This window comes from Podarcis vaucheri (assembly GCF_965113315.1).
Source record: "Podarcis vaucheri genome assembly, chromosome: 11".
In the NCBI taxonomy this organism is placed as follows: domain Eukaryota; kingdom Metazoa; phylum Chordata; class Lepidosauria; order Squamata; family Lacertidae; genus Podarcis; species Podarcis vaucheri.
In genome coordinates this window covers 54,134,415-54,159,518 of record NC_138749.1, presented here as the reverse complement: position 1 = coordinate 54,159,518, position 25,104 = coordinate 54,134,415, and the positions used below count along the sequence as shown (strand labels likewise).

Here is a 25,104-nt window from a genome sequence, read left to right as displayed (position 1 = left end):
TCCGGCGTTCCTGTTACCGGCTCAGCCTTCTGTTCCAGCGTTCCTGTTCCCCGCCCGGCTCTCTGCATCGGACCTCGCCCCTCTTCGTGTGGACTCTGCTACACTCACGGTACCTTACCCCCGGGACCAGCACAATACTTATTGCAAAGTATTGGAAGACACAAGACTTTGGAAGAATGGCAAATGAAGCTGATTGACTGTATGGGACTGGCAGAAATGACTGGCAGAATCCGTGACCAGGGAGAAGAGTCGGCAGAAGAAGATTGGAAAAAATTTAAGGACTATCTACAAAAACATTGTAAAATTAAGGAATGTTGAATGATGTTGGATTGATCTTAAGGGGTTTCAAGCTGTAATTATGATAAAATGATTTTCTTTTTGTAAGTAAGAATTTAAAGCTACAATAATTTAAGAGGTTGAGATAAGGATTTGCTGTATAAACAATTCAAACTGGGTATACAAAAAGGGGAGGTACGAGGAGGTCGGGGAAACAAGTTACAAGAAAATAAGTTGTGAAATTTATGTGTTTTTAATATTTTTATGTTGGTTTTTTCTTTTTGTTTGTTAAAAATTGGAAACTTTAATAAATATCATTAAAAAAACAAAAAACATCTTTGCTGTTGCAAGTTCACCTGTCCCCTCCAAGCATACCAGCAGTGACAAACTAGAATCCTTCCTTGGGATCTCCAAGTGGTTATTGTTGACATGCAGAGGGGCCGGGAGGCCAGCTGGCAAGCCCAGCTCAGACGTCTCCATCCATCGGCCCGTGCTCCGACGTAAATCAGTGACCCGAACTTCAAAAGCCAGGGCACGCAATTAGCAGAGTGTACTGTGCACACAGGAGTAGGCATGAGGCATAAGTCATGCTACAGCTACAGATTTATTAAGCATAAATCAGAACGAAGAAACATGTCGTCTATCTCTCATGTCGTCTCGGAGAGAACAGCAAAAGGAAAAGCTATACACAAACGGAAGTTCCCAGCATACTGTGCCTGGAGTGTAAACAGTGTAAACAGACATGTGACATGCAACAATTCCACACGTCTCTTCTTTAAGGTGGAATAGAATTCTCAAGAGTTGCGTGGATTGGACCCAATGTGAGAGGTGCACTTAGGGCATGTTGCCCAAGGGACTGCCAAACCTGGAAACAACATTGCAGATGAGATTTTGGGGACCAACACAGGTCATCCAGTTTGTATGATAAGTTCTGCACTGTGGGGGGAAAGCTATTTGCTTCTTTCTGGTACCATCTTTGTCCAGTTCCAATATGTTAATGTACCCAACGGAACACACAGAAGACTAACTTGAATATAAGTCTTTAGTCTTAAGATTTTAGTTATATAAGTCTTGAGGGATGTACAGAAGGTCCATGGTTCAATACCCCGGCATCTTCAGGGAAGGCAGGTAATGTGCCCCCCCATCTGAAATCCTGGAGTATTTGACACTCTGTATTGATGATATTGTTTCCCAGTAGTGATGTATGGAAGTGAGAGCTGGACCATAAAGAAGGCTGATCGCCGAAGAATTGATGCTTTTGAATTATGGTGCTGGAGGAGACTCTTGAGAGTCCCATGGACTGCAAGAAGATCAAACCTCTCCATTCTGAAGGAAATCAGCCCTGAGTGCTCACTGGAAGGACAGATCGTGAAGCTGAGGCTCCAATACTTTGGCCACCTCATGAGAAGAGAGGACTCCCTGGAAAAGACCCTGATGTTGGGAAAGATGGAGGGCACAAGGAGAAGGGGACGACAGAGAATGAGATGGTTGGATGGTGTTCTTGAAGCTACTAGCATGAGTTTGATCAAACTGCGGGAGGCAGTGGAGGACAGAAGTGCCTGGCGTGCTCTGGTCCATGGGGTCACGAAGAGTCGGACACGACTAAACGACTAAACAACAACAACAAATTGATGATATTGAGCTAGATGGACTAATAGTCTGACTTGGGGGGATGCATATATACACACCTACTGTGGGCCGTTTGGTTTTCCCAATTTTCTTAGTTTTATATCACAAAGTGTGCCTCCCTTCTACTTCATAATCCCTTGGAAATGGAATGTGACAAAGAAATATGAAGAAATGGACTAACGCAGGAGAGGAGAAACTTGGGTTAGTTGTGCCTCAGAATTTAGATGGGGTTCTGATTATACTGTGTAAAGAACAGCTCCTCTGGGCTCTTTCATGTAGGGCTATATTTAACAAACTGTGTCTGGCTTCTGTACAGCATGGAAGCCAAGGAGAGTTTTTATTTCATTCTCCCCCCCCTCCCTGAAATGCTAACAACAATTCCCTGAGGTATGGGACACAGAGGAAATTATGGCAGCTGAATAGTATATTTAATAAAGGAAGTCATGTACATTTTATTTCCCTTAGAAGAATGATGGGTTTTTGCACCTTCGGTAACATTTTATTTTTAAACAAGTGCACCAAGCTTATCAGTTTTACCTCGGCAGTTTATTTTGCCACCTCTATATTTCCCCCCTTTTAAGCACTTTGTTATCCAACTCTGCATCAGTTATAATGCAAGCTTTGTGGAAGCTTCATTTTATACCCCATTTGACAGTCAAACTACCCAGCCGCCATTACTGCTGTCCTCATTTTTAATCAAAATTGTCATCTTTATTTGACAAACGACCTATATTTCTGCTTATCTTAATCATTCTGCTTTAAAATATAGCCTGTGCAACATTCCAGAAGACCCCCGTTGCTTTGCTTCCCAACTCTCTGGCAGTGAAAGTTTTGGCTGAGAGAAAAGGACGCCACGTCCCTGAACGGAAAGAGTTGTTTGATTAATGGGTGTGTTTTCAGTTCTGCTTTATTTATTTTTTGTCATTGAAAAGGATCCTCTGATAAGGTCACCTGCTTGTAGTTTTAGTGTGAACTGCCCATTTCGTGGCATCTCAGAATGCAGAGGTCTGTGAACATTTTAGTTCTTGGCTACCTCTCCGAAACAAAGCTATATAGTCAATTAAATTCAACTCACGCGCCATGTTCCAACAAGCTGAAACCTGCACGGGGCCAGCCAAACCATGATCCAAGATCAGCATCATGGCTCAAGGAGTAGATCAGTAGAGGCAGCAGATCGCCCGCCCGCCCACCCATCCGCCATCCTCAAGGCTGCATGCTGCCATCACCAGGCCAGTCCTCCAGCCTAGTGCTGGATTTACGTATAAGCTAAACAAGCTATAGCTTAGGGCCCCACTCTCTTGGGGGCCCCCAAGAAGAAAGCCTGCTGCAACTGAGGCAAGATGGCGACGAAGGTAGTTACCAAGTAATTTCGTTTACCCTCATCAAAGTTTTAGGTGGTTTTTAAGCGGTTTTTGGGGGGGGCCCAAAAAAATTAAAGGGAAAAAAACTGAACGTACATTTCCAAAATGTAAGATAAAAAACAAATGAAATAAAACCTACCGCATTTTTCGCTCTATAACACGCACCAGACCATAACACGCACGTAGTTTTTACAGGAGGAAAACAAGAAAAAAAATATTCTAAACGAAATAGTGGATATATGATTTTTGTGGTTCATGCTGTGGCCACAGACATGTGATCTGACAGTGAGTTTGGAGTAGCCCAATGCAAAAATCCTGAGGATCCATGTGGATCCATTCTTTGTAACCACGGAGGAGGGATGGAAGGGGAACCATGGATCCTCTGCTCACGACTGCAGCAGATCCCCCCCCCACCCGCAGGCATTCGCTCCATAACACGCACAGACATTTCCCCTTACTTTCTAGGAGGAAAAAAGTGAGTGTTGTGGTGCAAAAAATACGGTACATACAGCAACAGTGTTTTGTGTTGTATAGGCTCCTATGATGTAAGTAATGGGCCCCCAATCACTTTAAGTTAGGACTTAACAATTATTTCACTATTAATATACTTCTTCTTAATTGTATTTCACTATTAATATACTTCTTCTTAATTGTATTTCAGTTCAACAATTACTTTGATAAAATACATATTTTGTTATGTGCAAATGGCTTTAGACACCTACAGTATTAGGTCCACAAATTACCATATAGCATATGTTCAACACAAAAAAAAGCAACAATTTGTGGTTGAGAGGAAGAGAAAAGTTAGATGAGAGAAAGGAAGTAATTATCATAAAGGATAAACATAAGCAGCAATATGAAATGTGCATAGATTAAAGATTGACAAAAATTACACAGTGAGACTGGTTGGAAGTCAATAACCACAGTATGTCGGTGTCTTTGTTGGTAGGTAGGTGGAAGGGGTGGTGAAGGTGAGATATGTGATGTATGTTTTGTATGTAATATACCGCATGTAATGTCAATCTGAAGAAAGGCACTATGTAATAATACTTACTTCGCCAAACCTTTATTAGGCATTGCAAGTACAGACCATCTTAAAACATCCAGATATAAAATTTTAATATATATACAAATAAACAGCCATGTTAAAATATGTAATAATGTGGATTTTCACTGGAGTTTCTTCTCGCTAAATGGTGCCAATCACCACTCGAAGAGAAACTATTGACAAAAACTCAGCCACCCTTGAGGTTACTTCCAGGTTAATGTCAGACAGATAGAATCTGATATTTTCATTGTGCCATGATGTTGGACTATCCAAAAAAGGGGATAGCACACATTTGCGTAGCTGGTTGTACAATGCACAGTAGAAAAGAATATGTTCTACTGTGTCCGGCACATCCATGTGCCATGTTTCTGGGGATGTTTAAATATCTGCCCTTGACAAAAGCTGAGCGGAAACCGTTCAGTCGAGTTAACGTAATGTTGGACTGGAATTGTTAATTTTGAAATATAAGTGAAATATATTCAGAGTCCTGTAGTGATTCCATGCTTTTTATTGCAGCCTGTAAAACAGTGATTGAATTGCCCCCCAAACCTCAGGCTTTTATATACATTATTTATACAATGAGTCCCGTCTGATTGGCTGATTCTGCTTCCCTCCTGGAGCCTGATTGGTCTTTTCCTGCAGGCCAATCAGTTGTTGTATTCTAGGATCCTACTTGCCTATTGTCATAGCTGTCAACTTTTCCCTTTTTTTAAGGGAAATTCCCTTACTCCAAATAGGATTCCTTGCAAGAAAAGGGGAAAGTTGACAGCTATGCCTATTGTTCTAGGATCCAAGCTTAGTACATAACAATAAGTGACCCTGTTATCTGTTGTATTTAAACCATAGAACTTGGGGGAGGATTTTCACTGGAGCCATGTAACAATGTGGTCCTCTTAGCAAGGTTTTGTCGGATGAGATGGCTCCCCAGATCCTGGACATGCCCACCCTGTCACAACTGATACTAAAGCTCCACAAAAGTCCCCCAGCAATATAAATTACAGTAAGACCACAACTTACGTGCATTTGGCTTGTGCACATTCAGATTTACGTATGTGGCAAAAATATAAAAATTAAGGGGCAGAAAGGGGATGGGGTTCCGGGGAAAATTATTTCTGCAATCCCACCTGCCCTTAAACCCAATGGATTTTTGTTTGTTTTTTAATGATATTTATTAAAATTTTACAAACAATGAAGAGTTTCAAAGTTTAAACATAAAGAATAAGAACAAAGAATTACCCTAATAACAAAAAAGAGCTACAGATATACAAAAACAAAACACATGAAAAATGCAGAATAAAAAACAGTTAAAAAGAAGAAAGAAAGAAAAAAAGAAAAAAACCCTATTTTCATATCTTATACTTCATTTACTAGTTTCCTGACCTCCTCACACCTTCCTTTTTGTATTCCAGTTCAGATATTTAATTCAGCAAGTTCTTACCCTCTGTCATTTGACCTAGCTCAACATCTTAACCTATTATAAATATATATTTTCCACCATTATTAGTCCATATTTACATACTCTTCTTAATCTTTTTACCAATACCACTTATTTTCAATCCAACATCCCTTTAACACTCATTAATTTTACAGTACTTCTGCAAGTAGTCTTTAAATTTCTTCCAGTCTTCTTCCACCACCTCTTCTCCCTGATCTCGGATTCTGCCAGTCATTTCTGCCAGTTCCATGTAGTCCATCACCTTCATCTGCCATTCTTCCAGTGTGGGTAAATCTTGTGTCTTCCAATAAACCCAATGGGTTTTAACTAGATGTGATTTTGGCTTTAGGCATGATCTCTGTAATGTAAGACCCACCAGCGGCAGGTGCAAAGGTCTCAAATTTCAGCAGTGCCCTGTGCAATGCCAGAATTTGCCAGAATTTTGCTCTCATGCTCCATTTTAAATAATAGTTGTGATGTCCCTGAGGCTCTGCACCCAGTGTAACCAAACCAGTCATGTTCCCCTAAATTCACCTGTGCCCCAGAGTACATTGCGGGTCTACTGTATAAGCAGTTTCCTTGCAGTTTATGGTTCCAATTGCTTCCTGATCAACATGGTATGGCATGGTGTTAATGATGAATCAGCTCGGTTACAGTTTTCTACATAGAGAAGGTTAATTGCTAATTTTCTCTCTTTTTTGGGGGGGGGGTGAGAAATATTGCTATTTCATATTTTTTTAAGAAAATGTGGGAGGAGTTGAATAAAGCAGCAGTAAAAGCTCTGATTGTGCAGAGCAGGAACTGACTACCGGTAATTAGGGGGCAATTCATCGCTTATGCCACGCTGCACAGAGCAGGAAGCATTTAGGGACAGAGGTAGCATGGAGGAAGCTTCTAAGTAAAATCTCAGTTCCCCACAAATGCCTTTTGTCAGTCAAAACTAGAAAAGACTGGTGCTGGGCTATGGGGTGTGAAGCAGGAGGATAACACAGAAAATATTGAAATGCAATAGATTGACAATAATGTTTTCAATGGATTGGCAATGATATTTTGATAAAATCAGAATTAAAACAGAAATAACAAAAAGAGCCAATTCAGGCTAAATGATAGCTAGAATCCAAGCAAACAACAAGCTTCACTCCACACAGAGGCTGAAATATTTGAAAGCCATTTTCCTCATTGTTTGACATGATTGCACAGAGATTCTCCATGCCAGTACCAAAAGCTGGCAAGACTTTGCAGTGCTGGCTTAAAGTGAATCTTCCCAATTAGGTAGAAAAAGGCGGAAAGTGGCTTTGAACTGTTTAAAGCCATTATGTGGAGTGCTGGCTCAGGGTAACAATTTTTGGCCAATTCCATCTGGGCCTGTAATGACTCAGCTGGCCCCAAGTAGGGCACAGAGACATTTTTATAGGAGTGAATTATCCTCGTGTCCAACACTGTTAGACAGAGCCTGCGAGGAAAGCCACGGATAAACAGCCGACACAAGGTTTAAATCAGGGATTAGCAGGAGATAGGCAGCTGTGGATCATGTAGCAAATGCTGTTTCTTGCAAAGAATGCTGGATTAAAGGGACACTGGTATAATTCAACAAAGCACGCCTTACGCTCTTAAGTAAAAGTGTGTACTAAGAACCACTTAACATAGATTTGTTGCGCCTTAACTATTAAGTGGTCCTTCCTGGGTATGCAAATTTAAAGGACACAGATCAACCATGGATACTCTAGTAATACATACCGTATTTTTCGCTCTATAAGACGCACCAGACCACAAGACGCACCTAGTTTTTGGAGGAGGAAAACAAGAAAAAAACATTCTGAATCTCAGAAGCCAGAACAGCAAGAGGGATCACTGCACAGTGAAAGCAGCAATCCCTCTTGCTGTTCTGGCTTCTGGGATAGCTGCGCAGCCTGCATTCGCTCCATAAGACGCGCACACATTTCCCCTTACTTTTTAGGAGGGGAAAAATGAGTCTTATAGAGCAAAAAATACAGTAAATTGTGTCCTCCCTCAGGTTGCAGTGCGACCTGACAACCAAACCCTGTGTTGTAGGTGGGTACAATTGGATAGCCACAACACCCTATTGGTAGGTCCCTTGATGCTGGGTTTAATCAGGCCAATGGGACGCTAGCCAAACGGATCGAGGAACCTATATATGCCCATGCACGTGACCCTGAGCTTCCTCTTTGGGCCAGTGCATCGGAACACCCACCCACCTCTCCCTATATTTAGGGCTTGCGCTTGACCTTGCTATGCCATTGTGTGTTGTCGGTTGTTGGGACAGGGGCACAGCAGGAATTTTCCTCACTTGGCTGATTGGCTGGTGTCATTTGGGTTTCACCTGCCACGTAGGAAATCGTCACAACTTGTAAGGTTGCGGATAGGCTCTGGTTCAGGTGATAGGGATGTGACAACACTCTCGCAATCCCTATGTGAAGGGTATTCCATTAAAGGAATCCAGGGACTCAATGGTTTGGTCAACCCTGAGAGGGGGTTTTGCCCATGCCTGAGTCCAGGGGGACTTCTGGGTGGTGGACTAGCCCATTCCCGGCTTTCCACTGTTCCAGGTGTTCACCCTAGGCTGACCTATGCTGGTGCCCTGGGTCAGTGCTACCTGCAACGGTGCAGGGAGCGAGTCGAACCAGAGCCTATGCAACCAGTCACTTGCTGTAATCAATAAAGCTGTGGCCTAAATTCTGCCAAAAACCAAACCAAAATTTGAGTCTTGTCTGAATTTATTTAAGGGGAAGGTTAAAGGTCTAAACATGCAAATAAATGTAGCAGACAAAGTAAGCAAGAATGATTTTAGCCCACCCATGAAGCATAAGATGTCAAGGCCTGCCAATAATTTTGTTTGTCTGCCCTTTATTTGCTGCTTTTTCTCAGTGTCCTTTCTGCAGGCTGCAGAACCAGCTAATACGGAATTGTTTTCCCAGTGAACCAAACTGCTAAACAACAACAAGAACAATATTTTGATGTAAGTAGGAACTACTGCAATGTAAGCTATTGGTTCGTTTGACATAAACTGCCATTTAAAAAAAGAAAACCTTTCTGAAACATAAAGCAAGAAGTTCTTACAGAGGTAATTTTATTTGCAAACATTCATATTTGATAAATATAACCCCCCCCACACACACACACCTTACCCCAAAAAGATACAGTTATGTTGCAAACTATAAAACACTAGTTAGCTGCTTTCTCCCCTCAGAGGGGGGAAAATCAGTGATTGTTCACTTCAGGGTGGAAAATATTGAGAACATTTTCAAAGATAATATCAGTAAAATGGAACCCTGGAATAGGATAGCAATGGCAGATGCTAAATAAATGTCAAGGGAAACGATGGGAGGTAAATGTTAAGGCATAGCTAAAAGACACTGATCTTTGGCAATGTGCTATTATAGCAGCAACATTTCAATGACTGATACGTTGGAGATGTTATCTGCCTGTTTGATGGATGCTGGTGTAGCAGAATGGCAATTGCTTACATGTAGCATTACTGAATCATATATTCACAACTGGGAAAGCTACTTTTTTTTTATCCTTCAGCTAATAGCAGATTCGGTTTGCCATAAAGCAGCATTGTGCCTTTGGAATATAACACGTGATGATGAACTTTCAATCCAACTTTTATACTTTTATGGTTGTTGGGACTGAAAGAAACCCTCTGAAAGATACTAGCCAAAGTTTGACATTTATTGGCAAGAAGAAGAAATAATCTCATTGTTAAGTAAGCAGAGTCCTGGCTGGAATAGAATTCTTTTATGCGGGTGGCACAGTTTTCCCCACAGATATGCGTAACTAGAGCTGTTCCTTGACAGCCCCGAAAGAAAGGGAGTTAATCGATCCAATAAATATTCACAAGCACTGAGCAAATTTTTTCTAAATATCTTTTTCGTTTCCATTTGCCTTTGTTGATATTGAAAATTAGCACTTGGAGATGTGCTCCTGACTGCTCCTTGAAATTTGGCCAATTCTTGGACATTAGAAGAATGTGAGAAAAAGCCCTTCATGACTGGTTTTTAATGCTGGAGAGCACAAGCCCAGAAGGCAGAGATAGGTGGAGTTTGGTCTGGTGAGTCTCTCTCTCTCTCTCTCTCTCTCTCTCTATATATATATATATACACACATTTTTATTAATTTTTTAACATATCATTTCCAACAATCATTTAACATAAATTCTTATCTTATACAATATTTTAGACTTCCATCAACAACCTCTGAATATTTTCCGTTCTTTATCACTTATTCTGCATTTCTTAATTTCTCTCTAACTTTTCATTATCATTAACTAATAGTTCTCTTCATAATCCTCCTTGCAATATTTCACATAATCTTGCAATCCTACTAGCATAATCTGTTTATTACAGTTGCTTTTTAAATAATTAAAATATTTACTCCAGTCTTCTAAGAATCTCTGGTCCCGCAGGTTTTGAATCCTTCCTGTTAATTTATCTAATTCTGTATAGTCCATTCATTTCATTTGCCACTCTTCTTTCATTGGTAATTCTTCTTGCTTCCATTTTTGTGCCAGTATATATTATTGGTCTGGTGAGTCTCAGATTGTTCATGCCTAAGATTTGGATTTCTGGTTCAAGATGGTTCCCTCTGCTCCTAATAGACACTATCAACTATTTTAAGTGCATCAGCAACCTCATCATTTCTTACTTGTCTTTCGCCACAAGTGGCCAGGGTGTGTTACAGCAGTATTTCCATTTCAGTGTGTGTGCTAAGTGATGACTCATCCCTGGGAAACCTAAAAACCCATAATCTCAGCAGGCATTGGAGGCAGCAGCAGTTGTGGTTCAGCTCAGCTATCCTGAGCAAGCAAGTTGCTTGCATAGGATCTCTCTCTGGGACCAGAGAGAAGAAAGTTGATGGACTGTATTAGGACTTAAAGAAGACTGGACTGTATTGCCGGCTTGTTTAAGTGCATGTGTTACTTTGTATTTTCGCAATGTTTTATTCTGTAACTAGTTTTAGACCGTTTTGCCATCAAACCTTTTGGATCTCTTTTTTCGTGGTAGAGAGCATTCATTTCTACTCTGTACAAGGTCCAGATCAGGAACTTCAACTCTAAGATGCCTGCCATAAATAAAAAGGTATGTGGCCTGAAAGGCTAACTAACACGGCTGATTCACACAGGTATTGGAAAGAATACATTCAGAATTCCGTTATAGGAATTGCAAAAACTTGACAAGGAACTGTTGAAATGGACCCGTCAGCATCACACCCATTTGTCTCTATACAATCCTACACCTGTTTACTCAGAAGTAGGACCCATTTTCAGTGCTTACTCTCAGGTAAGGGGTGAATTGCTCTTTCAGGTTGAGAGCCATGTTCTCTTCTGGATAGTCTTCCATGGTCTGCGTGCCAGTGGTGGGCATGAGCAGAGGCAAAACTGGGTGGAGAAACGAAGGTGAATTTCACCTTTGTTCTGTAGTGCACTAACAGATCTATTTGTTGTTGTCATCCTTCTGTCTCAATGGAAAGCCCCGTTGTATATCAAGGGGGTGTTGTGTGGAGAGAGTCTCTTCCTTTAAATTCCTGGGAGTTTACCTTAGTGAAGACCTCACTTGGAAAAACAATATAACTCAAGTGGTTAGGAAGGCCCAATAAAGGCTCCATTTTCTCAGGGTCTTGCGAAAGAACAATGTTAAACATCAATTGATGACCTCCTTCTACCGGTCCACAATAGAAAGTGTCCTCTCATATTGTATCACAATGTGGTACGTTGGCTTGACAGCCGCAGACAGAAAGTCTTTACAGAGGGTGGTGAACACAGCACATGATATCATGGGCTGTCCCCTGAGCCTGCTAGATGACATCGCAAGGGATCAATGTCTTAGGAGAGCAAGAAAAAGTCTCAGGGATGATTCACACCCCGGCCAGCACCTTTTTAATCTTCTACCCTCAGGCAGGAGATATAGAAGTATAATCAGCCGTACCAACAGGCTAAGAAACAGTTTCTATCTGTGGGCCGTTAGGCTGCTGAATGGAAAATAATATAGTGCAACTGACATTCGGGGTTGGTGTGTTGTGCGACAAGCACACAGAGTGCAATGAGATTGAGTGTTTTGTGGGGGGAAGGAGGCTTGGTTAATTTCATTGTACACATGTTGTACATTGACAATAAAGGTATTGTTATTATTGTGGGGCTGAAGTCAAACTGCTGTGTTAGCAGCACCGAAGTGACCTCTCCGGGGCGCAAGCCTGGGCAGCGTGCATGGAGGTCCTGGGTTGCCCAGAAACCAATACGCCTCTCTAAGCCTCACTAATGTGGTCCAAGGGAAAGCAGAGCCATACATGTAGGCAGGCACCACAAATAACCCAGAGATGCATTTTAAATAAAAGGACACATTCTACTCATGTTAAAACACCAGGCAGGCCCCACAAATAACCCAGAGGTGCATTTTAAATAAAAGGACACATTCTACTCCTGTAAAAACACCAGGCAGGCCCCACAAATAACCCAGAGATGCATTTTAAATAAAAGGACACATTCTACTCATGTAAAAACACGCTGAATCCCGGACCATCCGTGGGCCGGATTGAGAAGGCGATTGGGCCGCATCCAGCCCGCGGACCTTAGGTTGCCTACCCCTGCCCTAGCATCTCCCAAACATTTATAGAAGCTCACGCAGTGCTAATGCTTCCACAAATCTCCTCTGACAACTGACACCTCACCACCTGCCCTTTCCATTTTCACACCCTCCTGCTAATATTGGGAATTGTATGCTATGCCAATATCAGCCGCTCCCCCACCCCAAAACCACGCCCTTCCCCCAGAAAAAGAACACAGCTGCTGCTTTCATTAGATTGACAGACGTTCGGCAAACATTGCAGGGGCAAGTGAAAGTATTTGGCAGATGGTTTACGTGACCCTGCCTTCCCTCTTTGTGGAAGCAATGGGAATATGGGTTCAACAAAGATGGAACTACATTCTCTCCAAAGGAAATGTAATACAGAAAGGCAAACCCAGATAAATTAAATACACATAATGCCAGGATTGACTTTCTTTCCTCCTAGCATCATAGAATTGTAGAGTTGGCAGGGAACCCAAGATTCATCCTGTCCAGTCTCCTGCAATGCAGGAATCTCAACTAAAGCAGCAAGGACAGATGGCCCCCCAACCTCTGCTTAAAATCCTCCAAGGAAGGAAAGTCCACAACCTCCAAACCAATGGCTTCAAGTAACAAGAAAGGAGATTCCGACTAAACATCAGAAAAAGCTTTCTGACAAGTAGTCTTGGTTGACCACAAACTTGACATGAGCCAACAGTGTGACGCGGCAGCTAAAAAAGCCAATGCAATTCTGGGCTGCATCAATAGGAGTATAGCATCTAGATCAAGGGAAGTAATAGTGCCACTGTATTCTGCTCTGGCCAGACCTCACCTGGAGTACTGTGTCCAGTTCTGGGCACAACAGTTCAAGAAGGACACTGACAAACTGGAACGTGTCCAGAGGAGGGCAACCAAAATGGTCAAAGGCCTGGAAACGATGCCTTATGAGGAACGGCTAAGGGAGCTGGGCATGTTTAGCCTGGAGAAGAGGAGGTTAAGGGGTGATATGATAGCCATGTTCAAATATATAAAAGGATGTCACATAGAGGAGGGAGAAAGGTTGTTTACTGCTGCTCCAGAGAAGCGGACACAGAGCAATGGATCCAAACTACAAGAAAGAAGATTCCACCTAAACATTAGGAAGAACCTCCTGACAGTAAGAGCTGTTCGACAGTGGAATTTGCTGCCAAGGAGTGTGGTGGAGTCTCCTACTTTGGAGGTCTTTAAGCAGAGGCTTGACAACCATATGTCAGGAGTGCTCTGATGGTGTTTCCTGCTTGGCAGGGGGTTGGACTCGATGGCCCTTGTGGTCTCTTCCAACTCTATGATTCTATGATTCTATGAAGTAAGAGCTGTTTGACAGTGGAATGATCTCCTTTGGAAAGTTGGAGACTCTCCTTCCTTGCCTTGGATGTTTTTAAGCCAGGAGTCAGCAACATTTTTCAGTTGTGGGCTGGTCCACCATCCCTCAGACCATGTGGGGGGCCGGACTATATTTTTTTGGGGGGAAGTGAATGAATTCCTATGCCCCACAAATAACCCAGAGATGCATTTTAAATAAAAGCACACATTATACTAATGTAAAAACATCAGGCAGCATAAATAACCCAGAGATGCATTTTAAATATAGTGGTACCTCGATTACAGACGCTTCAGGTTACAGACTCCACTAACCCAGAAATAGTACCTCGGGTTAAGAACTTTGCTTCAGGATGAGAACAGAAATCATGCAGTGGTGGCGGCGCGGCAGCAGCGGGAGGCCCCATTAGCTAAAGTGGTACCTCAGGTTAAGAGCAGTTTCAGGTTAAGAACGGACCTCCAGAACGAATTAAGTTCTTAACACGAGGTACCACTGTAAAAGGACACATTCTACTCACGTAAAAACACCAGGCAGGCCCCACAAATAACCCAGAGATACAATTTCAATAAAAGGACACATTATACTCATGTAAAATCACACTGATTCCCGGACTGTCTGTGGGCCGGATTGAGAAGGCGATTGGGCCAGATCCGGCCTGCGGGCCTTAGTTTGCCTACCCCTGTTCTAAGCAGAGGTTGGATGGCCATCTGTTTCGGATGCTTTGGCTGAGATTTCTGTGTTGCAAGGGGTTGGACTACGTGGCCCTTGGTAAAGGGACCCCTGACCATTAGGTCCAGTCACAGACTACTCTGGTGTTGCGGTGCTCATCTTGCTTTACTGGCCGAGGGAGCCAGCGTACAGCTTCTGGGTCATGTGGCCAGCATGACTAAGCCACTTCTGGCGAACCAGAGCAGTGCACAGAAACACCGCTTACCTTCCCGCCGGAGCGGTACCTATTTATCTACTTGCACTTTGACGTGCTTTCGAACTGCTAGGTTGGCAGGAGCTGGGACAGAGCAACGGGAGCTCACCCTGTCGCAGGGATTCGAACCACCGACCTTCTGATTGGCAAGTCCTAGGCTCTGTGGTTTAGATCCCAGCGCCACCCACGTCTCTAGATGGCCTCTGGTAGTCCCTTCCAAGTCTACAATTCTATGATCCTATGTAACATTAATAATATTCTGGGAAGGTTGAAGTATACATTTTCACAAGTGACTCTAAAATCAGCATTTGAATTCCCTGTATGGAAGAACCACACTCACTAGAATGCTTTAAAATGGCCTATTAACAACATTCAGGAGAATTGCATCCCAGATTTAAAAGGTTACAAATACCACAAATTACACAGAGGGACCGATAGGTTTACTTCGAAATGTGTTCCACACAGAGGCATACCTAGGGGTTGGCGAGGTTACCCCTGGCAAGGGTGCAGGCCGGGGGGAGGCACAAAAATTGTGCCTCTACACTCTAGCTCTGTGTGGCTGGGAGGGAGGAAGTCAGGCAGACAGATGGACTGACAAAGGAGAAGGAAGGAGGACAGAGCAAGGCAGATGTGACTCCAATGGCCATGGAAGAAGTCACTGGTAGAGTGAATAAGGCAGGTGGGAAATGAACTTCTCAAGTTTCTGATCTATGGTCTCAGCTTCAGAGCACCAATACATCTCCTTACCAAGGGTTCAAGGGAGCCAAGATACACCTTTTGTTACACCTAGTTGATGTGTGCTTAGAATTGTATGCTAGGGTGAATTTTTGAACTGCCCTTATAGGGCAAATGCTATTTTTCTAGGAATTAACGCACTGACTCCCGCAATCTTGATTCATAAGAAAGCATTCTGCCATGTTGGCTCTGTTTTAGACAGACCACTGCTTTAGCACCCTTGGAAAATGTGTGTTGCATTCCCTGTGGAAATAGGAAGCAGAATGGCAATTTTGTTGCTGCTACTGCTGTCTTCTACATTTGTTAGACTCACCTGGCACTGTTCCAAGGGTAATTGTAGTGACTGCAAACACATTCCTTAAAATCTTACTTGCTTGCAGCCACATGCTTGGCAACTAAAAACTGTTCGCATTAAATCAAGGAGCTTTTGACAAAATGAATTCCCCAACCCGCAAATAGCTACGTGTCAGCGTAAGTCTAAAATACCAGTTATTCCACAGCAAATTTTAGTAATATACGGTATTAAGAAGGCTATTTAAGGTGTCAGTCTTTAAACAAATTTCCAATGTATTACATATATTGTACACAAATAAAGCATATACCAAGTGAGATGTTGGAGATCTGCAAATCTGATATCTCTGATTTCACATCTACTTTTGCTCTACATGTATAGATGGATGCATCTATCTACAAATTTATTTATTTGGTTTTTCAATTTTAAGATTTTACAATCACATATCCAACATATGTCATAAAAACAAGATTCCACAGAATCTCCAGGACTTCCCTCCTCCCCTTTGTGGGTCCTATTGTTAATCATTTCCTCCTGCATCTTTTATAATAATCCAAATCTTTTACATCTCCATTATATCCCAAAATTCACCATTAAACTACAAGTGTTGTTCCAATCCTACTAACATTTTTAACTGTTTACAATGATTTTTAAAATAGATTATAAATTTCCCCCATTCCTTATTAAAATTTTGGTCTTCCTGATTTCTGATTCTTCTGGTCATTTTTGCCATTTCGGCATAATTCATCAGCTTAATCTGCCATTCTTCTCTGTTCAGGACTTTAACTTCTTTCCGATGCCTGTATCTTCCTTGCAGAAAATCAAACTGTTGGTCCATGTGGTTCAATCCTGCCTCTCCTGATTGGCACTGAAGGCCTCTCTACATGCAAATCCTTTCTATTCCTGAGTATTCTACACTCCCCCATGGATGTGACCAGACAAGGATGAATCCCTTCCCCTTCTATTAAGCATATACACCTAATCTCGTCACAGAGCTGAATGTTCCATTGTGAGATGTCTCTGTAATTTGTAGAACAATCTTAGCTGGACCACAGACATAAATGTATGTAACTGAACCTCTGCCAAATATTTTTGGTTTTGCTGTGGATGGCAGCCTTGGAACCTGGCCATGTGCTTTTAATAGGCCACGCCTAAGTAGTAGTAGATTGCATGCATCCAGCTGTCTGCATAATTTTGTTTTTCTTGGCAGACATCCATTACACTATTATTAGCCCAGTACCTCCTGGCATGATTTTGCTCTCCTTTTCACTAGCGCAATGAGAGCCGTAACATAGTCATACATAAAACAGATACTCATCTGCTCTGGCCTACTCTTCCAGCAACAAGGATTTTCAGTTTTATGGAGTCTAAAACTGCCATTGAAACACTTTTGTGCCGCAACTACAGTTGCGAAAGTCAATTTTGTCACATGAGTTTTTAAAATATCATCATCATCATCATCTCACCACCCAAACTGATTACCAAAAGTGAGATCAAAAATCTTACTTCAAACGGGAGCTCCGCTAGTTCTAGATTTCCAGACAAATCAAGTCTTTGCAGGTTCTCACAGTCTCCCAGTTCTGGAGGGACAGCCTTCAAGCGATTAAAACTCACATTGAGCTCTTGCAGGTTTTTTAAGCAACCTGTCAAAATAAAGTGAGCTTAGATCAGCTGTGCAGTGATTCCAATGACTACGGTAACAACAAGAGAAACTACGCTAACAACAAGAGGCCCCTGGAAAACATGGGGCCAAGCGGTTTTCCAATTCAGTGGTAAGGAGCAAGTTTTCCCAGACAAAAGCAACAGAGCAACTAGAAATCTGGATGAGCCAGCTTAATACAGACAGGGAAAACAGACCTGATATGATTTCATGGAGGAGGAGAGAGAGGAATCAGGGCAGCCTAATGCAATTTGCTAATAAATTGCATTAATTAATTAACGGTTTAAATGTACACATTTCCATGTGAGGGAATAGTTCTAAAGAAAAAGGTGATGCACATGTTTATATTACACTTTTAGATTAAACACAACACAAACATTATCTTAAATGAAGGATTCACCATTCTCTAATGGAAGGGAATACCTCTTTTAGGATAATAAATATGTTAATTATAAAATGGTGCTTGACACCAGACACACACACACACACGCGCACACACACACACACACACACATATATATATATATATATAATAACTGACCAAATTAAATTGGCTGGCCCAGTTAACCTGGAGCGTCTTCTTAGTGGGTTGAGAATGTTTTTGTTTATTTGTTTGTTTTAAAAAAGATCATTTCTCATAACAGACAACTGCACGATAGCACAATTCTCTCTAGTGTTGGAGAATATGAAAAGTGCATGTTAATTTTGAATTATTGATCTGTCTGTCTGTCTGCCTATTCACAATGCCTTTTCACTGAGGAGCTCAAGATGATACAAACAACTATCCCAGGTTGAGCTAAATTAGGTCAGAAGAGGGAAAGTGACAGGCCCAAGGACACCTCCTGAGTTTCAGGTATTAGTAGGGATTTGAATCCGGTTTGCTCAGATCTCCCCAGCGATAGTCCAACATGCCATGCATCTCTTGAATGTTATACTTCATATTACCTGGCATATACTAATTCACAAAGGCAACATTTGATGCTTCACCAATCCCACATCAGCCTGCTGTAGCCATCTACAAAAACTACAGAAGAAGAGACTAGCGCAGGGGCCCATGAAGATCATTTTACCAGCCCATGAGCCGCCCCTGAACCGAACCACCCGCACGGCGAGTCCCCCACGCACTATGCTAAACCGACATGGTGCGGTGCGGGGACACGTCGAGTGGCACCAGAAATCACGTCTGCGCACGCACAGATACTGGAAATCGCATCTGCGCATGACCAGACGCCAAAAATTGATTCTGCACAGGTGCGATTTTCGGCATCTGGGCATGCGCATACGCAATTTCTGGCATTGCGCTGTGCCAGTCTGGCCCATGGACAATCTCCGAGGGAGTGATCCGGCCCATGGCTGGTAAACCTTGCCGACCCCTGGACTAGCACAAAGGAGGAAATATAAAAGCCTGGTGTTCTCTCTTTTCTGTCATGTGATGAGGCACACCATACTCCGGGGCTGTGGGAAATTGTAAAGTTGTATCGGAAGCAAATTTGGGTCACTATGGCTATAAAGGTAAAGGTAAAGGGACCCGTGACCATTAGGTCCAGTTGTGACCAACTCTGGGGTTGCGGCACTCATCTCGCTTTATTGGCTAAGGGAGCCAGTACAGCTTCCGGGTCATGTGGCCAGCATGACTAAGCCGCTTCTGGCGAACCAGAGCAGCGCACAGAAACACTGTTTACCTTCCCGCTGGAGCGGTACCTATTTATCTACTTGCACTTTGACGTGCTTTCGAACTGCTAGGTTGGCAGGAGCAGGGACCGAGCAACGGGAGCGCACCCCGTCGCGGGGATTTGAACCGCCGACCTTCTGATCGGCAAGCCTTAAGCTCTGTGGTTTAACCCACAGCGCTACCTGCATCCCTAAGGCTATAAAAGGAAGCATATTTCACGAGGCTGTCCAAGCGCTAAACTTCTCTGGCTCTGAGAACAGGAGCAACTATAATGAAGTGAAGGACTAAATTATGACCAAGAACTATCTATTCCATGAAGATCCACTTCTATAAAGGGCCAAAGGCAGAGATGAGGCTGAACAAGTGACTCTATTCTAGAGTGGAAAATCCCCTTTTGGTCCCTTGCCCTATTACAGGGGGTGGCTTCTGAAGATATCTTGCTGCCTGATGCAAAGTAGTAAAATGGCATCCCCTCCTACAAAATCAAGGTGCATAGCACCCAAGTCCAGCCAAGTTATTTTGGCACCCGAGGCAGAAAATCCCACATGCACATCTCTCTTTCCCTGACGAAGAAAATATAACAACAAATTAAGCAGGTAACTATTTGCTGCCTTTTCACAGCATCCAAAATATGATGACTGAGGTGGACCGCTTTGCCTAATGGCAGAGCCGGCCCCATCGGAACATAGGAAGCTGCCTTATAGTGAGTCAGACCATTGGTCTCTCTAAAATAACTTTTGTCAAAAGACCAGAAGCCTTTCTCTTAGGAATTTTAGGTGCAGATATACCGAAGGATTTGAGAAGACTCTTCATGTACGTGACTACAGCTGCAAGGATGCTGCTTGCCCAGCAATGGAAAGAGGATAAGATACTGACTAAGGCGGATTGGCAGATGAAACTACTTGACTATGCAGAATAAAAAAATTCCTTCCAGTAGCACCTTCTTCAGATACATCTGTATCTGAAGAAGTGTGCATGCACACGAAAGCTCATACCAAGAACTAACTTAGTTGGTCTTTAAGGTGCTACTGGAAGGAATTTTTTTTATTTTGACTATGGCAGACCAACACGGCTACCTATCTGTAACTGACTATGCAGAGATGGACTGGGAAAATCAGAAATCAGGAGGATCAAAACTTCAACAGAGAATGGAACAAATATAGATTGTATTTAAAAGAACACTGTAATCACTTGAACTCTTTGGAAGGCTTTGAATTATTATTATTATTATTAATAATAATAATAATAATAATAATAATAATACCCCGCCCATCTGGCTGGGCTTCCCCAGCCACTCTGGGTGGCTTCCAACAAAATATTAAAATACAGTAATGCCTCAAACATTAAAAACTTCCCTAATCTTTGAATAACTCTTGCAATGTTATAAAGACTTTGGGTATTTTGGAGAACGATAATTCAGTTGAACTATAATATGCAGTTGATTAAGATATTTAAAGGACTCACGGAGGGGAGAAGGGAAGTCCTAAGATTTGGGTGAATCTTGTTTGATTTCAAAATTGAATTGTGTGATTTATTCTGTAAAACCAAGAAAAATTGTTTAAAAAAAAAACAGACGGGATATTCCCAGCGCTACCTGAAGACGCCAGGAATTGAACCTTGAGCTTTCCACATACAAAGTAGATGCTCTGTCAATGAGCTATAACCCTTCTCTGTAAACATTCTTCAACAGAGCATCTCTCAGAAACTCCCTGCAAGCTACTTCTTCTAGGACACATGAAAGCTTTGTGGTTGCCTTCTCTCTGCAAAGAAGCAACAGTTCAGATGTTGACAAAAGATGGCGTAAAGCCGGGATCTAAGGAAGCAGCCGCAACGACAGGTGAAGAGGCAGGCATTCTCATACCCTTGTACCCCTGGGGGACAGCTCTTTCACCTGCTTGCTATTACTGCTTTTTGTAATAGCTCTAAGGCCTCCGCTCACTCTGGTCCCGACATCTTTGAAGGCGGAAGGGAAAAGGAAAGCCGCAGACCTCTCACACACAGAGCCATTCATGAGTGTTAAGGAATCATCATAAATAGACCACTTGCAGACCCCACAAAACTTTGACATTTGGTGCATATATAGTCCAAGATAATAGGGAATGTTAAAAAAAAAAGGAGGCCATGTGTAAATCATTCATTAGACACAGGGTGAATAAATATATCTCAAACGTGTAAGTTGGTGTTGGTGCTGACCTTTAAACAGCCTTGGTCCTGTATACCTGAAGGAGCGTCTCCATCCCCATCGTTCAGCCCGGACACTGAGGTCCAGCGCTGAGGGCCTTCTGGCGGTTCCCTCTTTGCAAGAAGTGAGGTTACAGGGAACCAGGCAGAGGGCCTTCTCGGTAGTGGCACCCGCCCTGTGGAACACCCTCCCACCAGATGTCAAGGCAATAAGCAACTATTGTACTTTTAAAAGACAACTGAAGGCAGCCCTGTTTAGGGAAGTTTTTAATGTTTGATGCTGTATTGTTTTTAATATTCGGTTGGAAGCCACCCAGAGTGGCTGGGGAAACCCAGCCAGATGGGTGGGGTATAAATAAAAAATTATTATTATTATTATTATTATTATTATTATTATTATTATTATTAAGTTACCTCCCAGCAAGGAGGAGGCTGGCAGTGCAAAGGTGTGGCAATGTTCAGGGAGGCAGGAAAGGATATATTGTTTATTAATGTCCTTCGTAACTTATGCTAGCAAATTCTATAACTTCGCAGAGTTTTAAACATTCCCCTTTTAACGCACAGCGGGTAGCTGGTTGCAAGCTTGTTTAAGCTTCTCAATATAGATTCCTGGCAAGATCCCTATTTTCCCTCTTAAAAGAATAAGCATGTCACAATCTTATTTAAGATATATAAAAGTAGTTTACTCACAGCATCATCAGTTCACAGATGGATCCCTAAAGGCAGACTTAGTTACAGATATATACATGTGAGTCAATCCCATATGGAGATAGTCTCTTTTTCCTCTGTTGGGTGAAAGCATTTCTGGCTTTAAAAAAGCTGCTCCAACAAAGAGAGGAAGTCAAAGAAGAGGGAAAGATGGTTGCGTGCCTAGTGCCTTTGTCACCTGGACAGGTAAGGTCGCGCCCCCCTCTAGTCACATGCAAGAGGAAGGATGCTCCAGGCCAGGAGGAAACAGGAAGTTTTCGACTGGCTGGAACAAACATCCCCTTTGCGTGTCCACTCTAGGCAAACAAGGAATGTTGTACTTGACTGCTACTATCCCATCCCACAAAAGGGAGGAGGCAACTGTTCTCTGTTGTCTCAGATATCAAAATGTCTTCCTCAAGCCCTGGAAGTTTGCAGTATGGAAAAACAAGCTTCTGCAGCCATGCTTCTTGAGTTGTGATCCATTAAGGCAGGCATAGGCAAACTCCGGCCCTCCAGATGTTTGGAACTACACTTCCCACCATCCCTAGCTAACAGCATCAGTGGTCAGGGATGATGGGAAGTGTAGTTCCAAACATCTGGAGGGCTGGAGTTTGCCTATGTCTGCAATTAGGTCAATGGCACTACATTGGTTTCAATAGAAGATTCTGACATAAATTATTACTATCATTATTCAATTTCTATACCGCTCTTTATCCAAGGATCTCAATGCAGTTTACAATATAAAGACACAAAAATACATGCCTTAATAACAAACAAGAACAATAACCTTCACACACACACACACACACACACAAACACACACACCTTAAAGGCCATAGGTTGTTCAATTGGCCAAAGGCCTGAGAAAATAGGAATATTTTTGCCTCGCGACCTAAAGATATGGAACCAAGGCACCAGCACTTTGAATTGGGCCCAGAAGTTAATTGGCAGCCAGTGCAGCTGGGCCACTATTGCCGTTATTTGATCCAATGGTTTGTGTCGTTGTACAAAAGAAGAAGATCTAAATTAAATAATTAAACAACCAATGTATTTTTGTGCCTTCTGAGTGGAAGTAGTTAAAGCAGTAATGAAATCCAGTTTCCCTGGTAATTTCATGCCTGAGAATATTTTACTTTTAATTAGTAGCTGCAGCACCATCCCAGTCACTCCTGAGTCATGATTTATTCTTATTTTTATTTCTTCCTTTTTAAAAAATCATTATTAAACACGTTAAAACCAGTAATTAAAGTACAACTTTTAATTTTTAATAGGCAGTGGGTGTTATTATTGTGGAAATGCAAAGCTGCATTAGAGTTCCTAAGTGGCTGTTAAGAAAACTGTAAGTAGAGACCATTATAAAGCCATTTTTGTGCATAAAGCCCTTTGGAAAGGTAACGGATCTCCCCATGAATGCTAATAACTGACTCTTCCTGCTTATTGCCCATGAGCACCTCACCCATCCAATCCATTTACTGAGCTGCTATGATGTCACGGAAGGTTCAACACCACCTAATCATTATATAAGAAGAATCTTATGTAAAGGTATAAATGTTGATGGTGGTGATGATGGTGCATTTTCTATGAAAGAAAAAAAGGCCAGCTTGACTAAGAGGCCTGGGCCTAGTCCTAGACACAGGGAGAGCCTGGTGGAAAGACTGGAGGAGTGAACACTAAGAAACTCAGAGAGTAATTAAAAAAAATGGCTCCAGAAAGAAATATACAATAGACCTTCAAGTGTCCCAATTTTCCCAGAACATTCCCTGAATTACAGAAGCCAACCCAGCTTCTGATTTGATCCTGGAATGTCCTGGTTTTCTCCCTCCAGTGCTGCCACTGAGCTCAGAGAGGAGTATGAGCTGGCATATGTTTTTGTTGTTGTTTTTTGTGCTGCATTCTTGCATGAACCAACTAACTCATGGAGCAGCGCAGCTGAAAATCACACGTTTCAGTTTTCATGCAGCTGAGGTAAAGATGAAAGATGTGTATGGATGCCTAAGAGAGAAAGAGAAACAGGGAGGGCATAAAGTTTAGTCAAGAGATTTGAAGAAAGGCTGGCTGGAATACGCAAAGGGGGGAAGTTTACACCGACTCTAGGGACAGGAAAAAAATTATGCTCCTTGCAGCAAATGAGTTGATGAACAAAGGGCCATTAGAGTCCGTGGGTACAGGAACACTGCAGCATACAGGAAAGTAGTGGCATGGCTGCTGTCTTTGGTTCCCAACATGTACACGTTAAGCATGATATCTCTAGAAAAGAAGTCTACAGGACTGCAACTGAATGTGTGCAACATTATCTGGAATTGCAAACCAAAACTGAACATCCTAAAAGAGTGTGGATCTCTTAACCTGCTTTTACACCAGGTGTGAGACATAGCCACATTTTGTTCATTCACTTTCTATAAAACATTTGCATGATCTTGTGAGCAAAACATCCTCCTTTCATGTTTTCCTTCTTTGCCTTCCTTTTCTTTTTTTCCAAGTTAAGAATATCCTACTTTTTAAAATACACACACACACACACTTGAGCAATTTCCCTAGAGGTGGGTAGAGGACCTGTTGCTCAGCTTTTCAATGACCTTTTTTGACTGGTTATGACCTGTGTAGACAGGCGAACTAATGCCAGTGTACTGGAAGAAGCAAAGATCACCGGTGTCGAAGCAATGATTCTTCAACATCAACTTTGTTGAACTGGTCATGTTGCATGGATGCCTGATTATCATCTTCCAAAGCAACTACTCTATTCTGAACTTTAAAATGAAAAGCATAATGCTGGTGGTCAACAAAGGAAGTTCAAAGACTCTCTCACATGGCAAATCTAAAAAAAAGTAGTATAAACACAGACAATTGAAGAACAGCCTTTACCAAAGGTGTCATGGGCTTTGAAGACATTCGAACTCAGGACGAAAGGGAGAAATGTGCTAAGAGGAAGTCATGTTTGGCAAACAATCATCATGATCAGCTCTCACCTGGAAACCAATGTCCCCACTGTGGAAGGAGGTGTGGAATAAGAATTGGTCTCCACAATCACTTGAGGACTCACTGTTAAAACCGTGTTTATGGAAGACAATCTTACTTGGCTACGAGGGATCGCCAAAGAAGAAGAAGATTGAACTAGCTCATTCCTTCCTTATTGTCTGTCCTTCATCTCAGGGAATCAACTCTATTACTTCAACCCTTCCCTTTGCAAATTTCATTAACTTTAGAGCTCTCCTTCCCTGCTGCCACGCAAGGAGGATCTTGAAAATCTGTGCGCACCTGATCACTTGAGACAATGGGATAAAAG

General features: G+C 42.3%; 1 protein-coding gene across 2 annotated transcripts in view; it reads right to left on the bottom strand.

The window, feature by feature from the left end:
• Positions 1-25,104, bottom strand: part of LRRC2 (leucine rich repeat containing 2) — a 100,247-nt gene that overhangs the window by 35,398 nt on the left and 39,745 nt on the right. For both annotated transcript variants that reach the window (XM_082241650.1, XM_082241649.1), the window contains exon 5: positions 17,125-17,261. In XM_082241650.1, the coding sequence (XP_082097776.1) occupies positions 17,125-17,261 (137 nt within the window). The remainder of the gene's footprint in view (positions 1-17,124; positions 17,262-25,104) is intronic.